Source organism: Stegodyphus dumicola, chromosome 10 (assembly GCF_044657685.1).
Source record: "Stegodyphus dumicola isolate Sdum_Otavi_A_Nest chromosome 10, ASM4465768v1".
Classification (NCBI taxonomy): Eukaryota; Metazoa; Arthropoda; class Arachnida; order Araneae; family Eresidae; genus Stegodyphus; species Stegodyphus dumicola.
This window is the reverse complement of record NC_140777.1, coordinates 34,391,310-34,413,658: the sequence shown is the minus strand read 5'-3', so window position 1 is coordinate 34,413,658 and position 22,349 is coordinate 34,391,310. Positions and strand designations below refer to the sequence as shown.

General features: G+C 32.4%; 1 protein-coding gene across 4 annotated transcripts in view; it reads right to left on the bottom strand.

Moving 5' to 3' along the window:
• Positions 1 to 822: 822 nt before the first annotated feature.
• Positions 823 to 22,349, bottom strand: part of LOC118199488 (uncharacterized) — a 140,460-nt gene continuing 118,933 nt past the window's right edge. For all 4 annotated transcript variants that reach the window (XM_085824870.1, XM_085824869.1, XM_085824871.1 and 1 more), the window contains 3 exons: positions 20,128 to 20,255; positions 19,591 to 19,690; positions 823 to 15,400 (listed from right to left, as the gene is read on the bottom strand). In XM_085824870.1, coding sequence (XP_085680996.1) covers positions 15,105 to 15,400; positions 19,591 to 19,690; positions 20,128 to 20,255 — 524 coding nt within the window. In that variant the 3' untranslated portion in view covers positions 823 to 15,104. The remainder of the gene's footprint in view (positions 15,401 to 19,590; positions 19,691 to 20,127; positions 20,256 to 22,349) is intronic.

Here is a 22,349-nt window from a genome sequence, read left to right as displayed (position 1 = left end):
TTTTAAGACAAATATAATTCAATGATTTCATTAGGCAATTACACACAGATAATAGCCAACAAAATCTGAGCAGTCCCTTAAGTGAAGTTTTAAATCAAATGATTGGAGAGCAACTTAGATGGATATCTTTCCTAGGAATGCTAAAAGTCTCCCTTACAAATAAACTAAAGAAGTTTTCATTAATTTCTTATAACAGGGTTGTCACTCAAACAGAAGAATGAAATTCCCTGACTTTCCCAGGTGTGTTTTAAGAAAATTCCAGTCTATCCGCATAATGCATGTTGGCTGTGCTAAGAGGTAAATTAATTATGGTATTACTTGAAAATGCAAAAATTTGCCAATTACATATGACATATATATATATATATATATATATATATATAATCCCCAAAGCATTACTATTGTAACTGTAATAGGAGTTGTTTTCTTCACTGCAGATTGAGATTAGAATCTGCCCAATCTGGATTAAAAAATGTCTTCTTTTGCAGACATTTTTGCAACTAAATGAAAGAAAGAAATCTATTTAATGATACTTTTAAATAAATTCAGGTATTTTATATTTATTTAGCAGCATACATAAGCAAAAAATATGTGCATTTAAATTTCGTGACAGTATGTTATCATATTGCTATCAGGATTATGCCAGAGAAAATGTCCTGAAATTTGGAAGTATTATTTACTAATAATAAATAAGTTTAAAGGGAAGAAGCAACATTAAATGATACGAATAACATAAAAATAAAGATAATTACTTAAAAATTGAACAACGTTATTTTAACGAATATATTATATTAAATGGTTAGCCTAGATGACCGATTACTATTTTTTTTTTTTTTTTTTATTTTACTGCAAAATGACAAATAAGGCATTTATTAAAAAGAAAATAAAAAAAAAAAGGTTTAAAAGATTTTGTGGTGAAATTCTGGTATACGGTAAAGGCATTGGCACGATTTTGAAAATTGTTGCTAACACCAAAGTGACCCGTTTACTGCTCATCATAATATCGCCATAGACATGCTATTATGCCAGTAAAAAGTGGAGGGAAAACTCGCCAAGGTATTTGGCGACGGAACTTGGCGGCCAGAATTTCCGTCTCCGCAATGTGTATAGGAAATTGAGGAACTCGTATTAAGAAACGTTCTTTGATAAAACGCTTCTTAGATTTTTCGCAATAATTTAAACACGGATTTTCGTAGTCAGTTTTTTTTTTGGGGGGGGGGGGTACTATTCCGTTTTGAGGATCGTAAAAAAATTGCAGCGAAAATGAATGTGCAAAAGCGCCAAATCTAGCAAACGCATTCATTTAACAGAGCGTCAAATCTAGCGTATGCGCTGAATTCAGATTTTTAAATCCATTTTTGATATCCTATGGATTTAACAATTTGGGAATTGCTCATGACGAAAAGTCTGCAATAGAATTTTGGGTAAACTGCTTGACGCGTTTTTAAGAATTGCACATACTCGGTATCCACGTGCACATCGACCTATTTTCACTTAAAAAGTAAAAGAAAATTAACAAAAATCCAATTGTTTTTTCCTTTGTGAAAAGCGGCAAACAAATAAGCGGGAGATTCTGCACTTTACAGAGAATATTTTTAAAGAAAAGGCATCATTCATTATAGAACATTATGTTTGAACAACCAATGAGATGAAAGTATGTTTTAGCTATAACTCGGTAGCGAAATAGCGATGCAGGTATCCATTCAGTTATGCTTAGCAATTTTTATATAAATTATAATAATGATCTGAAATAGTTATTTACTCTTATACTTTCATTCAGTCATTTTTAGCTTTTTTATATAAATTATAATAATAAAAAAGTATTACACAAAATTAACCTTTCATCTAAATTAAAACATCAATCTTAGATAGTTATTTACTATTATACTTCCTTTCTTGCGTTAGGTTTGCCGCAATTATTTTTAGCAGCACTGGCATCAACAATAGTTTGGCGATTTTTTACGGCCCTCAAAACCGAATAGTACCTTAAGGGCCTAAAAAATTCGTCAATGCTGCCAAAAATAATTATGGTAACTCTACGGAAGAAAGGTAACATAACAGTGAATAACTATTTAAGACTATTGTTTTAGTTTAGATGAAATGTTAATTTCATGTAAATACATATTTTTGTTATTATAATTTATAAATAAACGACTAAACATAACTAAAATTAAATGGGAGATATAAAATTTTTTTATGTCTTCTAACATAGCAGAGAAGATTGCAGTTTCTTTGTGCAAGCGTCTGTACATAAACTCGGACAAAAAATAATCGAAATGCTATTAAACAGTGCGACTTTTATTACGCCATTTAGCACTGCCCCAGAGCCGCTCTACTGTTTGTCTATATGATACTCACTTTAGGGGTCCACAAAATTGTAGTTGTGATTGACTGTAAAATGTTCAAAATCAGCATTTTGCAGTTCATCCGACTTGCATGATTTCCAGCAGTCAGTATAAATTTTTTAAGGCTTCCTTCTGCGATATTTTCTTATGACGTTCAAGTTTTCGCCGATCGTTCTGGAATTGTTCTCGAACAGCGATTAAGAAGAAATATTCATTCGGTTCTATGCACAATCCGCTGAAAACACATTGTGGTGGAAGAACCCGGCCAACGTTATTCTTTGTTCTACTGAAAAGGCTTTCGTCTACTTCAATGAATTTTACCTCATCCGCCGATTTTTAAGTTAGGCCCAGTAAATAAAGTTGCGGCACACACCTCACGGTTGTAACTGTTCCAGTCTAGAGTTGTATTGTGGTTCATCTTCAGCTGGAGTTCACAAAATTGAACAGATGACATCTCCTGACACCAAAAATAGATGAACCTAACAGTTGTAAGGAAGGTGATTTTCGATCCTTCGAACCAATTTTGACTTCTTAATCCTTTCTTTTCAATACAGGTTTCTTTCCTGCACCGTCATTTCGCCGCTAAAGCATAATTTCATCTCGTGGTTGTTCGAACATAATTTTCTATCATGAATAATGCCTGTTCTTTGAAAAAATTTTATTGCAGACGTTTCATCATTGGGCAATTTCCAAATTGTTAAATCCATAGCGTTATTAGAAAAGAATTAAAAAAATTAAACTAGTATTTTAATGGCAACTTATAAGAAATATCTAAATCTACGCACTTCGGCACGTTCGCTAAATTTGGCATGCGGTTAAAGGGGCAAATTTGCTATATTTGACGGTTTTGCGCTATATTTTCGCTGCAATTTTTTATGATCCCTAAAACGCAATAGTATCATATTATTTTTTCTTTAAAGTTTAAAGAAATTTTAAACGATATTCATTTTATGAACTCTTGATAACGTGACCTTCGATACTGATTTCGAGCTTTGGCGACAGATATTTCGTGCATGAGCAGCTGTTTCCCTCTATGTTGGAAAAGAACCACTCCTGTTGCAGAGATGTTTTCCTTTTTAACAATACATATTCTTTGATTCTAACCTCCGTAGTACCGTATACTAGGATTAAACCGATTTTGTTTTATACGAGAATAAATATTTTGTTTTTGCCTTTCTAAGAGACAATCTAATTGGTGCAGCAAAAATTGACTCTACGCCAGCTGCCCAAATGAGGCTCACGCGATACACAATTCGCCAAGAAAGTGATCACTTCCAACGTCAGCACAAAACTCGTTTTTTGGGGGGGAGGGAATCGCCGTATGAAATTTCCTGACTGCACCAGATTTTGACAAAAATATTTAAAGTCCCTGACTTTTTCCGGAATTTTTTGGTCAGTTTTCGAATTCCTTGACTTTTTCCAGTTTTTCAGATACCATGGCAACCCTGGTATAAGTGTTTTGCAGCAAAAGAATAATATTATTCATACTTCTAAATCCCCTCTTTATGTATATCTAACAATTGGGAGTGGCACTTTTAATTTCATTAACCTAACGTTTCAAATGTGAAAAACATTTGTAACTTTTAAGAACAATTTAAAAACATATGGAGAGCGAATATGAGCATTTGATTTTCATATAAATACAGTACAGTCAATACACAAGGCTAGAAAATTGCATAGTAAAGCTGATTACTAAAAACTTATATAATTATTTACAGCGTATATTTTTTATATTAACATTTGAAATTTCAGTACGGCCAAATAGACGAACAAAATTAACAAAACAGAACAATATACAGAAAAGCACATAAAAGCTTCAGAAATTTGTTAGTTTAATAAGCAGATTATATGCTGTCAGAGTTCAATACTATTTGTTCCATCAATATGAAATGACAATATTAATATCTGGATTCAACATCTTTTAGAAACTCTAACACAGAAAAGAAGAAATAAAAATTAACTGGTCTTTTTATCCTCCACCCACAAACTATTTATTGTTTACTGCGAGAAAAATGATCTCCACAATAACTATCATAAACTGTAAATGATACAGAACCATAGCACAAACTTAAAAAGTAGATTAAAATGGTTCCTTTTCTCAAACTTTAGATAAACAGACAAATTGGCATAAATACAACAATATTTATATAAAATATGTTACCCAGTTCAGATAAGTAAAAAGCTGGAAATAATCTAAAATTTATTGCACACTGGCACTACACAATCACAAGGGGCATTTCAGACAGCAATGGCATTTGTTATTGTGCTCATCTTTCAAATATGTCAGATTAATTATAGTTTTAAATTATCCCTATGAAAAAAAAAAAAAAAATTCCAAAGATTATATTATTTTACAGACTGCTGTTTCATAGTTTTTTAAAATGGATCAGAATTTACTATCATTTCATAGCTCATTTCAAATGTTTTAATGACTTAATTATATGACAAGTTCTAATTATAAAAACAGATTTGATTTCTGACTTATTCTCCATCTGAACAAATATGTAATCTGATCAGTATTCCAAGTCCAGGATAATTTACATCAATATTTACTCTCCTTAATTTCATTTTAATCACAATTAAGGTTCCTTTTTCACATCATCTCTTTTGCATTTCTGATATTTAGATTGCTGGCCACCGTAAATGCAACACCCTGAAGGAAGCATGCAAATAACATGCATTAGCGGAGATGAGATATGCAAATGATTAGAATTTCAGCGCAGACGCACATTACGCGCGCCTATGGCGCCGTTTCAAAGCACTATTTAAGGCTTGGAGTTTTCAACAATTGTGTTTTTTCAAAAAAAAAAAAAAAAAAAAAGATCAATTATGCCTCATAGTAAACAACGATCATCGTTTAATCAAGTATCCAAGTTCAACAGAGGAAGGATAGTGGCCTACCAAGAGTGTGGATTATCTTTCAGGGAAATCGGTAGTCATGCTGGACGAAACCAAACAACTGTAATGCGGATATGTGACCGTTGGATGCAGGAGGGTAAGACGGGCCAACATGTTCGATCCACCTCAGTGCATTTCTTCACGTGATCACAGGAACATTGTGCGCATGGCAGTGACGGATCGCTCAGTCACATCATGAACCACAGCACATTCAGTCTGTAACGCATCATCTAGTGTCTGTGTGTACCATTCGACGCCGTTTACAGCAGAGTGGTCTGTCCGCAAGACATCCATTGCTTCGTCTACCCTTGACACAGAACCACAGACATCTCCGCCATCAATGGTGCAATGAAAGAAGGATGTGGACAGTAGAATGGAATGAAATTGTCTTTACTGGCGATTCACACTTCTGCCTGCAACACCATGATCGTCGGATTTGAGTCTGGAGACACCATGGAGAGAGGATGCTGAACAGCTGCGTTATGCACCGCCCCACTGGTCCTGTACCGGGTATTATGGTATGGGGCGGTATTGGATATCACTCTCGCACTCCTCTAATATGTATTGCTGGTACTTAAAACAGCCAGCACTACGTCTCCGAGATGTTGAAGCAAGCTGCCCTTCCTTACCTTCAGGGCTTGCCCACAGCCATATTTCAACAGAATAATGTGCGACCAGACGTGGCACACATTGTCCAAGGGTTCTTCGTCAATCGCCAGATTGAATTGCTTCCCTGGCTGGCTCACTCTCCGGATCTTTTGCCGATAGAAAACATGTGGTCATGGTTACTGAACGATTGACCCAGATTACATCTCAAGCTGCCACACCAGATCAACTTTGACAACATGTGGAAGCTGCTTGGTCTGCTGTACCCCAAGAACACATCCAAAGTCTCTTTGAATCAATGCCCAGGCATGTGGCAGCGGTGATCTCCAACAATGAACGGCTACTCTGGCTACTGATTCTGGAAGGAACCACACTTCACAGAAGTCTATAAATTTAATCATTTGATACTTATTCAACATGTTATCTACTAAATAAATTTTGTTGCGATATCTCTTGTCTTTTTTGGTGTTGCAATTTGGGTGGCCAGCAGTGTATTTTATTCCTTCTTTTTAACATTCACTGCCATGGTAGATAATCAAAAATTCATCATAAGCCGACTGACATGAAAACAAATTGTAAACATAAGTCTCACCATATGCAGGTACATGATTCACTAATAATAATACCACATCATGCACCTATGCATGACTCCTAGCAAACGTATAATATAGACTTTTATTTTATGACTTGACCCTGATGTTCAGATAATCCATGTGTACCTTGCTCTTTAATTGGCAAACATTAGAATATCTTGCATAGATATGTTTTGAAGATACTGAATAAAAATGTCCCCTCTTAGTTTACAGTCTGGGTTAAAATGATCTCCTTTTCAAAATAAACTGCACTCACTTCTCTACTTGTTTAACTAGACATTGTAAAATATTGCAATAACAATAAATCTTAGATATTTAAAAATATTTGCAATACACACTTGAGTGCAAAATTATGACTATTTTTAAGAAAAGTACTTAATCAATGCACTCACTTCTCTGTTTGTTTAAATAGACACTGTAAAATATTGCAATAACAATAAATCTTAGATATTTAAAAATATTTGCAAGACACACTTGAGTGCAAAATGAAGAGAATTTGCAAATTATGACTATTTTTAAGAAAAGTACTTAATCAAAGTTAGTAATAATGGAATTATGCAACTATTCAGACTTGAATACGTGAGTATCTGTGAAGCAGTGTGTAGAGCAGGAATGGGCATTAAGTCGGTTGTGATCAATCAGTAGACCATCAAGACATTTTGTGGTGACCGCCTTTACTAAGACCCAAGACTTAAAGAAACATGTTTATCAGCTAGACTAGAGAAATAGCTTTTCACAATCGATGAGACTGTGTTTACTTATGCAAATAATTCGATGAACATGTACCTTCATCGGAAGCGCAGGATGCCACTTAAGTACATACGCGAGTTACAGATTTATCAGTCGGTTACAGATTCATTGTATGTTCGCTGCATTGAATACATTCTTAGTTGCACATCTAACAGTCACTAAAGTTCTTGAAGCATTCAACTTGATAATTTTGTGTTACTTGTGTTTTTGTAGTACAAAGAGTAATCTGTCATATTTTGAAAGAGGGGTACTATGTCGAAAACAAGTGTTAAGAAAAGGAAAAAAAAAAAAAACAATTTTATTACAGAATGGGAAGAACAGTTTTACTTTACAACAGTGAATGCAAAATGTGTGTGCTACATAGGGCATGCAAGTGTGGTACTTCCAAAAAATGGAAACTTTGAGAGGTATTTCAAAAGTATGCATGAAAGTTTTGATACAGAGTTTACGTTAAAAAGCAAATTGCGTAAACAAAAGTTAAACGAATTTAAATCACTATTAATCATACAACAATCATATATTATTAAACCCAATTTTATATCTAAGGCTGCAACAGTTGCACTTTTTCATGTGAGTCATGTGTTAGAAAACATAAGAAACCTTTCGCAAATGGAGAAATGATAAAAAAAGCATTTCTGGAAACCAGCGATTCATTATTTGATTCATTCAAGAACAAAAATTGTTTCTAAAATTAAAGACATACGACTTTTGTGTAGAACTGTCAAGTGCCTTACAGAAATGATTTCTGATCTAGTTGATCAGCTAACCGAAGACATCACAAACTGTATTTTTTTCCCCTTGCAGTTTGATGAATCTACGGGCATGGCTGATAATTTCTCAACTCTGCATTTTTATAAGAATTAGGATATGAGTGTAAAAGAAGGATTATTAAAAATATTACCTCTAAAGAAGGAAACACAAGGTGATGATGTTTACTGCACCTTAAAAAAATACACAGAGTAGAAACATAATTTCCAGTTTATAAAGTTCTATAAATGACAACTGATAGAGCCCCATCAATGACCGGTATATTCAATGGACTTTTAACTATATGTCTCAGAGACAATGACTTACCATATTTCCTTTCTTATCATTGCATGATTCACCAACAGGTCATCTGTTCTAAATATGCATTATGCTATAGGAATCTACCTGAAAATTGTGAACTCAATTCGAGGAAAAAGTTATCAGAGAAGAATGTTTTCAAGTCTAACTAGAAAAAACACGACACTGATTACGGGGAATTATTATATCATGCAAATGTTCATTGGTTAAGTCAGAGTATAATTTTGCAGAGATTCAAAGACCTACTATAAGAGGTTAGTTTGGAAAGAGGGTAGGTTTGAACACCTAGCAAGCACCAGACCATCTACTAGAAGGAGGTAAAAGATTTTTTTGAATCAAGTACTAAAGCATACGTTGAACTTAGTGATGAACTGCCCAGACAGTATAGTAGTTAAGGGAGCCTCACTGCTGTACTGAAGGGCCCGGGTTCGAATCCCGGAGGATGGATGTAAAAATTGTCTGTTCCTTCATAGGAGTAGCTGTGACTGCCTATTAGGTGCCTCCACAACTTAATGATTACTTTTGGCTGATGGATATAACTTTTGTTATTGATAATAACAAGTCATCTTAATGAATTGAATTTACAATTGCAAGGTTAAAATCAAACAGTAGTAGAATTGATTGGATTTGTTATACTTTCAAAAGCAAGTTAAAGCTAATATCTTTCCAGTTTATAAAGAATGAAATAAAAAAGAAATTAAAAATATTTCTGATGAATTGTTTAAAAACAAAGGCACATTAAACAAAGAGAAATATAATGATGACATAATACTCATAAAACTTCACTGCCAATTTGAGAGACATTTTCAAGAATTCACTATATTAGAACCAATTATTACATTCATGAGTTACCCATTTGGCAATGTTGATGTGGAAGAAATAACTGAAAATATAAATGATATATTCTCTTTATCTCCTTCAAAATAACATAATTTTAAAAGCATGTAGTTCAGAACCTAAGTATATCTCATCTTTTCGAATCTAATGGACGAAGAAAAGTAAAAAAAAAAAAAAAAAAAAGCTGCATTTCATTTAACAACCTTCTTTGGCTCAACCTACCTTGTGAATCTGCATTCTCAATGATGAACATAATTAAGACAACACATTGTTCCTGTCTGACAGACGACCACTTAGAATTCAGTGTAAGCTTCACAGTTAGTAATTATATACTGAGATATTTAAGACTGGCGGACAGTATGCAGACAAAATCTTCTACAAACTATAACTACATGAACTAACTTTAGATGAAAATAATTTATTTTTTAATGTATTTTGAATTGTTTGATAAGAAATGCATCATTTGAAATTATTATATTTGTGACTATTATTACTATGTTTGTATTGTGCATTTTGCTTTAAACGTTTTCTTTTAAAAGAGTAAGTTTTTTTTTTAGGTACAGTTAGGTAGGTAAGTACATATTCCATATTTATCATGCCACTGGGTGGACGGCAACACCTTGAAAAAACTAGAAGTAGCCGTACCCTGGAAAAATCTGCCCACCCCTGGTGTAAAGGATATAAGCAAATGAGGGATTTTCGGCAATTTGTGTGCTCATACTCTCCATCATTACATCTGGCTGTTTCTCACAAAAGTGGGCAAATTTTATAAAGTATCAGGTAAAATGAGTAGCCACGTACGTATGGATGACCTAATGAGATGAAGAATTGTCGGTAGATTGGATGCACACCAATCACAAGAACAGGTGGTTACAGAATTCAATGTAATGCCCAGTGTTGTCTGTAATTTGTAGAAACAGTTTCAGGACACTGGATCTATATCGAGAAGATGTGGCCAAGGTGAATCAAGATAAACAACGACGAATCAAGAAGATCATTATTTGGCACATTGAGCATGACGACACGGGACTGCTATAGCTTCACAACTCTCATGCGAGTAGTAAGCTGTCACTGGAACCCACGTTTCACAGTCTACAGTTCCCCAAAGGCTTCATGAGATAGAGCTGCATGCCAGAAAATCCACAGTTTGTATTCCACTCACTGCAGCATACAAGAATTTAGCATGGTGTAGACAATATGTGCCTTGAACCAGACTTCAGTGGAGCACTGTGCTTTTTACAAATGAGTCAGAATTCAGCCTGGACATTGATTCTCGGCATACCTGTATCGGGAGAAAGTCTGAAACAGGATACCATCTCTCCCTCATTAGGGAAAAGGATAATTATAGTGGTGAAGGTGTAATGGGTTGGACAGGCATTAATTATGCTGGGTGGCCACACACCTCTGCATGTGTTTGACAAAGGCTCCCTGACTACTGTGAGGTACAGAGAGGAGATCTTCCTAAATTCCCCAAGTTCCACTTCCCAGGAGCACAGCTGATTCTGGATTCCTGTTAATGGACAACAATGCTTGCCTACACAGGGTTTAACTGGAAAGTGAAGATATTTCCCAGAAGGATTGATTAGCCAGATCTCCTGATCTTAACCCAACAGAGCATGTCTGGGATGCTCTTTGGAGGGCAATTTCACCTTGCCATCCCTCTCCGAGGACCACACCAGAGTTGAAAACTGCTCAACAGTAGAATAAGGATTGACTGCTTCAGGAACTCAACTGCCTCCTGTTCTGTATTTTGCTATGCTGCCCGACCTGTCTCACCATGTGAGGGGGGCCACACCCCATATTAGACTCACTTTCAGTTCAATACCATAATGTGGATTTTGGATATTCCTGCACTTTGAACTTTACTGATAATCATGCATACATAAAACGACTTTTAAGTGGTACATTTTTTTCTATGTTGTAAATGTATATTCAAACCAAAATTCATTAGAATCAGTCCATTAGTTTTTCAGAAATTTGACATAATATGTTAATTCTCTTACCTTTGCACATGAGTGTATTTCAAAGCAGATCAGTTTATAAATGATAGTACTAAATTTATTGGTTACAGGAAAAACTATATTATACAATATTTACAGTATTATTATATTTTACAAAAATTTAAAAAAATGTTTGCATAGTTTGTTTTGTGGTTTATAACTGAAAACACACCTAGAATATATTTTGCTAAATGTTTTCACCTCACACAAAATTAATATCAGCTTTATAAAGTACATTTAACTCTATAAGTAAAATGAAAATAGTGATCGTCATTCAAGGACATAAGTCACTATTTGTCACATAACCTAAAATTCTCTCAGGCACTCTTGGTTGGGAAACCCTGACCTAACTTATTTCTATAAAATAAAAAAATTTACGAAGTCTGATTGATTTATTCAATTTTACTTCATTCTTATAAAAAAATAAATAAAACCATGAAATATATAAAAATGGAAATTATAAATTTGTAAACAAAGTCTGAGTTTGTACCTGGAAAAGCATTGAAATTAACATATACAATATAAAATTTTACATATTACTTTGACCAGAAAATTTTTTTCTATGTCACCTCTAAAACCACAATTTTCCTATACAGTTTGAAATAGCTCATATATTAAATGTATGCATATGCAAATATCTTAATAACATTTTAGAATTTCATTTCTTCAATCTATCTGAACATCTGAATGAATCTTAATAAATATAAAATATATAAATATGTTACATTCAGAGCTCAAACAGGGTTCGTAGCCACAGTTTAGTTAAAAAAATAAACACCTATAAGCACTTTTCAAGCACATTTTAAGGAAAAAAATTAGCACCTGTCTAATTACATTATATACAACTGCATAACCTTAAAAGAAAAATTAGACTTGTAATTTAAAATATGAGCAGTGCAATATTTATTAAGAGAATGAACATTGAAATTTCAGTTCAAAATATAGAAAATAAATAATAATAAGCCATATTAATTGTATTCATTCGGCACCTAATAATAAACACAATTTATTTTCCCACTCATATTAATATTTAAATAATTTAACTTAAATCAAAATTCTGAACATTTTATAAATTTTCATTGCATAACAGTTTTCTCTTAACATATATTCCAAGCAAAGTAAATTAAATAAAAAAGAGGCACATTTCTGAAATCAGAAGACGGGAAATTGCTTCATGCAGTCATCCTTTAACAGTAAAAGCTTAACTAACCCGCATATTCGGAAATTGCCTAATATTCCGGATAGTAACTGGAAAAAGAGGAGTGAAGGAGATTGTAGCCGTTCTTTAGATTTCTTGGCTAAATAAATGATTTTGACATTTCGATATGTGCATCATATAAAAATAGACCAACGAAACTGAGAAATATTCTGCTTAGAAAGCACAGTAAAACTCTTTTAAGTGTTCATAAACAAATCTTGGACTGAACATCAAAATTAATTATCTCTGCAAAATACCAAAAACTTTATTGCGCAATACGTGCGGCATAATTCCTCCACATGTGATATTACGCAATCGGAATCAACAGCTGCTGGTATTTGGAGAATAAAGAACTGAATAAAGGAAAAGAAAGAGACTTAGTAATCTGGGGTGTTTCGGATTATAATTTTCAACAGACTGCATTAAATTTCTGGAATAGAATCAATCTTTGCTTAGGCTGGATAGACCGCAAAAACTTTTAGTCCTATTCAATCCAGATTGAGCAGTGACGAAAAAAAAAAAAAAAAGAAAGAAAGAAAGACCGCTGTTTCAATATTAGAGATTTTGCGGAGAAAGGGGAGAAACTCCCAACCTCCGTACTGTATAATGTATTGGGGAAAAAAAAATATTTTGACTATTCAACTACTTTCCTTTTATTTAAGCCATTCCGAATATTATTCCTTAGAAAGCTAATCTGCACAACACACTCATTTTTGGAAGTTTATCTATACTTCAGCAGTTACTGCAACTATATTATTATAAATATTCATTCATATGCTCATAATATACGCATAACGATCATAATAAACACAAATATAAACTGACCACGCGGAGCGCGCACCATAGGTTACGTTAATGCAGAGAAAGGGGGGGAAAGCAATTTCCGGGAGTATGATTCACCATCTGACGTTGCATATAAGGAAGAAAAGTTGTTTATTTAGTTTCGGCTTTGGTACGGGAAAAAATGCGCGTTCATTAAAAAAAAAAAAAAAGCACTAAAAGCAAAAAATAAGCACTAAAAATAAAAAAATAAGGGCTTTAAAGAAAAAGTAAGCACCTATAAGGGCCTTTATATTTTATTTTCAAATATAAGGACTTATAAGCACTTGTAAGGACCGCTACGAACCCTGTCAAACCTTAAGCACTTACTTCATAATTTATTCTCACATTAAAAAAAGCCATAAAGGAATATCGTACATTTAAACCTCAATTTTACAAGATATAGAGTAATTTAATAATTTTATAATTGTTTATGCAAAGTACAACTTTTCTAATTTTGAATACCAAGTTAATAAACCTAAATGATTAATATCCAATAATATAAAACAGCGGTCCTCAACCTTTTGACTACCACGTACTATCTAAACAAAAATCGAAAACCTTTAGTACCACCACCACTCTTGAACGAAACTTAAATCGCATAAATTTACGAAAGTAACAGAAAAAACTCAATAAGGGTGTTGGGGTTTTAATTTTTGAATTTTATAGTTAAAAATACTTCACTTCTTTGCATACCACCTATTTTTCTCTTGCGTACCACCGGTTGAGAACCTCTGATATAAAATTATCACATAATTTAACACATTCGCTGCCAAAGCTGATATGGTGCATGCAATCACATGTGCCAAGATTTCTAACTGCACTTTTATGCTTTTAAATTATGTTTTATTATTTAAATATAGACATAACAGATTTACTTTTACAATAAATAAATTCACATGAATATACTTGTAGTTAGCATATGGAATATACCCCCTACCAATTACAAAATAACTCGGAATTAGATAAACAAATCTCGCCCATTCTGCACATTCACACTACACTCCAGCGCATGCAATTTTTCATTAGTCTCGTATGAGTCACTGAACAAGAATTTCAGGAGTCTGTTTATAACATTTTCCGAACTGAACAAACAGATCGGGAAAAATGATTTTACATTCTAAACATTTAGTTACTGTATCTACATTAAAAGAAGTAAGTTATCTATTTCAGTGTACTAAGTGTATTAGCCCCTTTCTGTAAGGCAAATACCTAAGCAGTTCATGCATCTGCTATGGTAGTACTTATACTCAGTAATTTAGGTAAGCATATCAATAATGAGTTACCTCACAAATGGCAAATAAAATCAGACTGCCAATTATAAGAATTCTAGTAGATGGCAGCAAACGTGTTGTTAATCATATTAAGTTTATCAGTAAAAAATAATTAAATACAAAATCATTTGGAAATGTAAATAATTTATTAATAACAGTAAAAGTTGAATATCACTGATCCCGTATATTGAAAGTGCAGTAAATGAATCTATTTAATAGTTTTTAAGGAGTTAAGAAACATTAAGAACATGAAAGTAAAGTCACTTGTGGTATAATTACTTTGATTTAAAGAGTCATTATACATAAATTAATATATAGCATCAAGCTTTTAAATGCCCAAAGAATGCTTCAGTGCTTGAATACATATTTCACATAGAAATTTCAACACCTCAAAATAAGTTAATTTTTTATTATGGGCATTAAATTAACTTTTCAATTAATACAAAAGTGAAAAATTCAACAAAGAGAAAAACAGAATATTTAAGAAACTATATTATTACAAAATTCTTTTCTGTATAGGTTAAAACATTTCATGCCATCATTAAAATTCTTGAAATTCATATTTACAAGTTTCAAACTCATAATTAATTATTCAGATCTTTCACATCAACTCCTTAGTAATCATTAGATCATTTACATTAAAAATAATTTCAACAAACAGTTTCTTGGTCAATGTTAATATTTTTATGTAGTACTCACGCGCATATGGAAATGAAAAATTATTTACTTGCTGCAGTATCTGTTTCTTGATGAGTATACATAATGCTAACTGGGTCACTGTATGGACCCATTCGTAAATAAATATCTACTGCACGAACAGTAAAATAATATCGATGACCTTCAACAAATTGTGTTAAAGTACATGCCATAGGCAATGGCAGGGCTTTAACATCTCCTACTTTCTTCCACAAGCTTGAAGTCACAGGACCACTGGTTTCCTGGTATGCAAAAAGCTGATAATTACCAATTTCTGCATGAGAATTAAATAAATTCATATTCCAGGACAATATGATACCTATGTAAGAAGATAAGAAGAAATACGTTTCTATGTATGCAAAAAATAAATTTGAATATTTATCATAACTACAAACAAAACATTTGTTTTTTAAACATCATTGAAAAATTACCTAACTGTGATGATCAAAGAATATGATGATACAACTGAGTACAATAAACAAAACAGAGTACAGGGTGAAGTCAAATAAACATTTAAAGAATTTGTATTTCACAGTGTATGCTTTATGCAGTTAGCACAGAAACAAAAATACAAGCATGTACTTTTATGAAATTTTATTATGGACTGCAGCAGAATGTAAAATATTTGTATTCAATGTTGAAAAGGAAGCCATCATTACCAAACAATGCCGTAAGACCAATTTAACCCCTTCCCTTATTTAATTTCCAAATGTGCAGGCCAAAAGCGACACCATAGTCGGTCGTGTGCAGGAACATAAACAACTTTGCTCGGCGTTCGAAACTGTACAAATCGCAAACTTCCTATGATTTGTATATACACATGCGCGGTACAATTAATTTTGCAAGATACTTGACAAATAATTACGGTTGGTTGATTATTAAACAAAAAACAAAAAAAGATTTATTGTTGCAAATTATATAATCCATTAATAATAACATTTTTGTTTTAATACAAAACTTTAGTAATCTTTGACAGTATATCTCTCAAAACATGTTGGTACATGTAATGAAATTTTACACTTTTTGCATTCCCACGTTGTCTCTCTGCGTTGTTTATGCTTTGTGCAAACTACACATCTTTGTTTTGGGTGTTGGTTCGACGGCATTGGATCTATATGTTTGGGAAAATGACTCCACTGTTGAGCCTGCAATCTTAGTGGTACATCTCCATTTGACAACTGTCCTTTACGGTTGTAGTTCAGTAATGGTGTATTTTCCAATAATAATTCGGCTATTTTAACCTTATATTCTGCACATCCCTGTCTTTTTTCAATATTTATCTTGTTATGCAAAATGAAAGAGTTAAATAATGCCATGTCAAACAGGTAAAAGAAAATTTTCCAATACCCCTTCATACACTTTCTCATAAGAGGGAAGCACGCTAGCATTTGATCTTGTCGATCAACTCCTATTATCCCTTTGATGTATTCGACAATACACTTTGGTTTCCAAGTAGGATTGTGTTGCTTTTTGATTTGCTCAGTCATTGCTACTGTTGTATGTTTTGTAGATAGAATAAAAATGTCTCGTTTATCTTTCCATTTTATTGCCAGTAATCCATTGCAGCTTCTCATTTCATATTCTCCTGTTTTTAATTTTGTTTTCAAGAAATCTTTTGGCATATTTTTCCTGTTTGCGTGCCCTGTTCCAATGAAATTAGTTTTACTGTTGAGTAATTACAAAAAGATTTGGTGAAGAATACCAATTGTCCAAATATAATGTATATACTTTGTGTAAAATTGGCTTTGATAGTTCTTTGACTACAGTTTCAGATGCATTTTCCGTAGTATGTATTTTGTCGTGGCCAGTGTATATTTTTAAATTATAGCAGTAACCTGTACTGGACTCACATAATTTATAAACTTTTACACCAAATCTCGCTCTTTTTGATGAATTGTAGTGTTTATAGGATAAACATCCTTTAAATTTTACTAATGATTCGTCAATTGCAATGTCCTCTTGCATACTTTATATTTCTTGGAATTGTTGGTTAAAATAATTTATTACGGGCTTTATTTTACTTAATTTATCACTTTTATTGGCCACCTCATTATTTGCAAAATGCAAAAATCTACTTATTTGTAAAATTCTTTTGTACGGCATCATTTCTCTAAATATTGGAGTTGCGATAACGGCCCTCTTAGACCAATACATTTGAATTGCGGGTTTCTTCACTTCAGCCGCAATTATACATAGGGCAATATATATTTTTAGTTCATCACAGTCAATAGGAAACCAGGCTTCATCAATTTTTCTTCTTTTATTTTCATTATTTATCACTTGTTCTGCATATAGATTTGTCTCTGTCACAAGATTTTCCCAAAATATACTATTAAACATTATATTAAAAACCTCCATTTCCTCTTTGCTTGTACTCAACTGATCTAATGTTGCAGCTTTTATTCCGGGAATTTCCATATATTGCCATATTTTTGGTTGGTTCTTGTTTTTTTTCCAGATCCACAACTCAGGTGGTTGATAATAATTTTCATTATCGGATTATTCGCTAATCACCACCAGTTGCTTAGTAGCTTTTCATGCAAAACGTACAATGCCACTACCACTGTCACTACTACTGGTAGCAAAGTCATTTTTCTTTTTGAAGACATTATAATGGGTGATTTTGTAATACTTCTTACGATGTAATGTCGAATGCGAACGAGAAATAACTGAACTCGCACCTCTGGAATGTCTCTCATGGGGCAGAGGCCCCATCAAGTTTCTGAAATGTTTCGTTTATGTTTCGCCCGGTAGAGTTACGACGACTCTGAGGCATCTTATTCATGGTTGGTCCAATAACCTTGCAACGGCTCTGAAACATCATTGTAAGCTAAGGGATTAAGAAGTTACAGGCAACAAGTTATGCAAAATTTTGGGGATTCAATACCAAATGACTTCTATATATTCTAGATTTCAAGAGTAAGATAATCAAAAATAAGAAGACTAGACAAGTAATATAGAATGATGCTATATCTTATCTTAAACATATGTCAAAATCCCCCAATGGCAAGAAATGTTGTTTCAACAGATCTGCAACAATGTTAAAATGTAACAATGATGGTTTAAACATTAACAAGAAATAAAATGAACATAAAATTTTGGTAAAATACCATAACAGCACACACTTAAATGCCGCATTTTACAAAAAAAAAAAAAAAAAAAAAAAAAAAACTTACTGTAGCTTTTTCTTTAAAAACTAATTTTAGAAGTTTACATCTGATGAAAATTCAGAATTTCAGAATTTTATAATGCTGTGTAAAGAATGTCTGTAATAATGTAATAATAATAAAAACTGCCTTTCCCCCCTTTCCCTTACTACATTTCCCATACACTGCAAATTCATTAAAATACAAAATTTTTAAATATTCACTTGCATTTTGGTGCCTTAGTAGATTATCAAGTACAACATGATTACATTTTGATTACTGTGATTAAATTAATTACATTAAATTTGCTACACAACAACATGTTTTACATTCATATTTAGCTTATGAAAGTACAATGATCATTTTATTAAATGGGCTTTTAGCTCTAAGGTTACTGTACAAAATTTAAATTTCCTACTTATAAAAGCATTCTACGCACAATGCTGGAACTGTTTTCATAAGACTATGAACAGTTCTCTTGGTGGAAGGGAGTAAAGTTTTGTAACTGAAAGTACATGTCTAGGATCACTATTTAAGGAAGGGGCTTTCAAACACGCTGTATAACATTATCAAAGCATAAAAAGAATAACAGAGCAAAAAATTCACTAAGTACACTGCATTCAGCTAAAAGAATGAAAACACACATATGTATGCTACAGAATATTAGGCCTGAGAACTTAGAAAGCAGAATCAAGGTTTAGAAGACAATTTCATAGAAAGTAGTAGAAATGAATGCTGCATGTTACATAAAATGACTGAATAGAAGGTAATAAAACAAAACTAAGCACAAATACTCTAAATAAAAAAAAAAAACTGAATAACAAAGTTGTGTTTAAATATTTCTTCACCTCAGGCAAGTGGGTAATGTATGTTTGTTGCTGATTTTGTGCCTCTTTCCTTGCTGTTCATCCTAAGACAAGTATCTCACTCTTCTCTCACCCCAGTGCCACACCAATAAAAAACGAAATGCCACCTTTGATCAGTATAGTGGTTAGCAATGGTACATAGTGTGTTGTTGGGCCTGAGTTCAAATCCCAGAGAAGACTTGGATGTTTATAAATATGTAGTGCCTTTGTAGCACGGGGCACCTACAATACATGATGAGCCGAGAGTTCCCTCAAATGGTTTGGTGCTAGAAAAAGAAGGACAGAAGATCCTTGCATCCCCCCTTGAGATTCTCCTTTGATTGGGATGGAACTGGGCAAACTCATATTGTGACCTGTAAGGTGCTCAAGGTGCACACAAGCAACTGATGTAAAGCTGCTCTAATTGTCACAATAAAATCTGTGACTTGTTCTTACAGAACAATCAGACAAGTGAGAAGTCACAACAATATGAATTGATGTAACAAAATAGTTCATACCATTTGGAGCTTTAGAACCTTTTAATGATGGCTGTGGTGGTGGAGCTTTTAATTTTGCATTAGGAGGATATGAAGGAACTGGAGGAAATGGAGCAGGATGCTACAAAAGAATAAAATTATATATGTTACTCAAAATATGAAACAAATTTATTTAAAAAAATTTGCATTGTGAAAACACTGTATATAAAATTAAAAATTCATAAATCTATACAACTAATAACAAGATATACGTGTAAAAAATTAAAATTTAAGTATCTTCTCAAAATACCATAAAAAAAAATATATAACACAAATCAGATACAATAAATTTTTTTAAACTTAAATTTCAATAAAGTTATAAATAAGTACATAAATAAATCAGTAAACAAAATTTACAGTGAATGAATTCTGTGACACAGAATGTTTGTATCATTTGCAAAACACACATTTCTTAACTTGTAATTTAAAATGCATATGCATACTACAAAAGGACACATAATGAAAGTCAAATAAGAAAACCCTGCAAATAATTTTACAGTTTAGTATGGAAAATATTACCTTTGTAGTACGTGAAATGAGAATCAATCCAGATGATGGCTGTGGACTAGATATGCTTGATGATGGTAATGGTGACACAGCCATTTTTGGAGAACTATTTACAGGAGTATTTATAGAAGCAGCAGTTGCTATTTAAGAAAAAAAAAAAAAAAAGTTTAGTATATTAGCAAATTAATCTTTTAATCTTTTTTTTCCAAACTTTACTCTTATAAAAACACATAATTTAAAGAATGATATCAGAATATTATACAATAAAACTCTGTGTAACATGAATTCTTACAATATGATTTCACAGTAGCAAGATTGCAGAATGGAGAACACCTGATATAACAAGTACTTATATATTATCTTTTTGACCATGAAAGTTGGCAGAGATCCCACCAAATTTCCATTAAGTAAAGATTCTCATTAAATTCTCAAGGAAACAATGCTTCGTTATTTAACAAACAATCAATATCCCATTAACTTTACTTTTGCCACTTTTTACTATTTTCTTAGAAGCTTTGTTTAGAACACTATGAGTTCACACTTTCCATATACTGTAAAGCCATTCTATTATTATTTTGACAGCCATGTTTAGGTGACCATATTGCATCCAATCATATACACTGTTTTTAATGGTAAGATCACATAACTTACCATAATATTATAACAGGAACAGTAGATAAAAATAATCTACTGTTCCTGTTATAATAATCCATTGTAGAAGATAAGTCCTAAATTGTAACCATTTCTTTTCTTTCAAAATGCAAGAAAAAATGGTACTTATGTATCAGCCCATCAACCGACCAAGTAAGCATTATTTAGCACCAATTATGGATGTTCACTTCTTATAGAATTCCGCAATAACGGCTAGTGACCATTGTTGAAATTCCTACCTACTGTCAATAGGATAATACTGAAGTACAACAAATAAATAAATAAATAAATAAATAAATAAATAAAATAAAATATATATATATATATATATATATATATATATATATATATATATATATATAGCATCCAAAGTAAAAAAGAAAAAATAGCAATCATCAAATAATGAAAGTACCAGAGCTGTGACGTCATTCATGTTTATCCATAATTGGTGCTAAATGGTAGTGCTTGGTGATGCTTTCACTGTCTATAGGATAACACGTAAGGACCCAACATTCCTACAGTACAATTTTATTTGAACACAGTTGGAAGATAGGGACTACATGCTTAATATTTTAAGATAATACAAATCAACTAATTTGAAAATATGACTACACAGTAAACGACATAACAAATTAATTAATTTGAATAACATTTAACAAAAATAAATGCACAGTAAATTAATGAAGAAATTCAATGTACAAATTAACCCAAATAAGCAAAATATCATTAACTGAAATTTCATAGAAGCTCAGGCAAGTTTAGTACAATATAGCTGTTCTAGTGTACACAGTAGAAGTTGAAATCCTTCAAGTGAAAGTTACAAGTACTTAGTCAAAAGACAAAATATGAGTCTCAGAAACAGGTTTCCCCATGCGTCCAATAGGAATGAAATGGGAGCTTATCATTGACAACTCTCAGAAATTCCCAAAATCTTTCCACATAGTAATCGAATGCTTTTACACTGCCACTATTAAATTTTAATTATTTTTAAAAAATACTTATTAAAATAGACTATTAAAATCACATTCTAATAATATTTCACATTTTAAAACACATGTAATTTATGACATTGATTTTTAAAAGATATTAAGAAGCTACAAGACACACAAATATTTATAAATCTTTTTAATTTGAAAACTTCCCAGATATTCTAGCGAATTCATATCGATTGCCTTCTCTTTCAGCATCTTTTCTAACAATAGAAAATTTGTTTCAGTAACCAAACCAATGATGCCACTAGTTTATGCTTCATCTTCTAACTTGTCAATGTCTCAAAAATACAACCTATGAGGTTTTACTTCATTTTGTACAAGTTATAGTCCCAAAAGACCTAACAGATATGAAGCAAATTATTGCCATGTCTGAAAGTAACTACAGCCAGATAAATGTTTAAAACAAACATTTTTTTTTTTTTTTTTTAACAGAACTTAGAACATAAATGCACATTCATACGCCAACAAAATCAACTACAGCTCATAGTGATGGGCAGTCAAATTCAAACTAGAAATGTAGGCTAGTAGTCTAAGACTACACATAATCTAAGCTGACTCAGTAATTCTATCATAGTAACAAATTCAAATGTC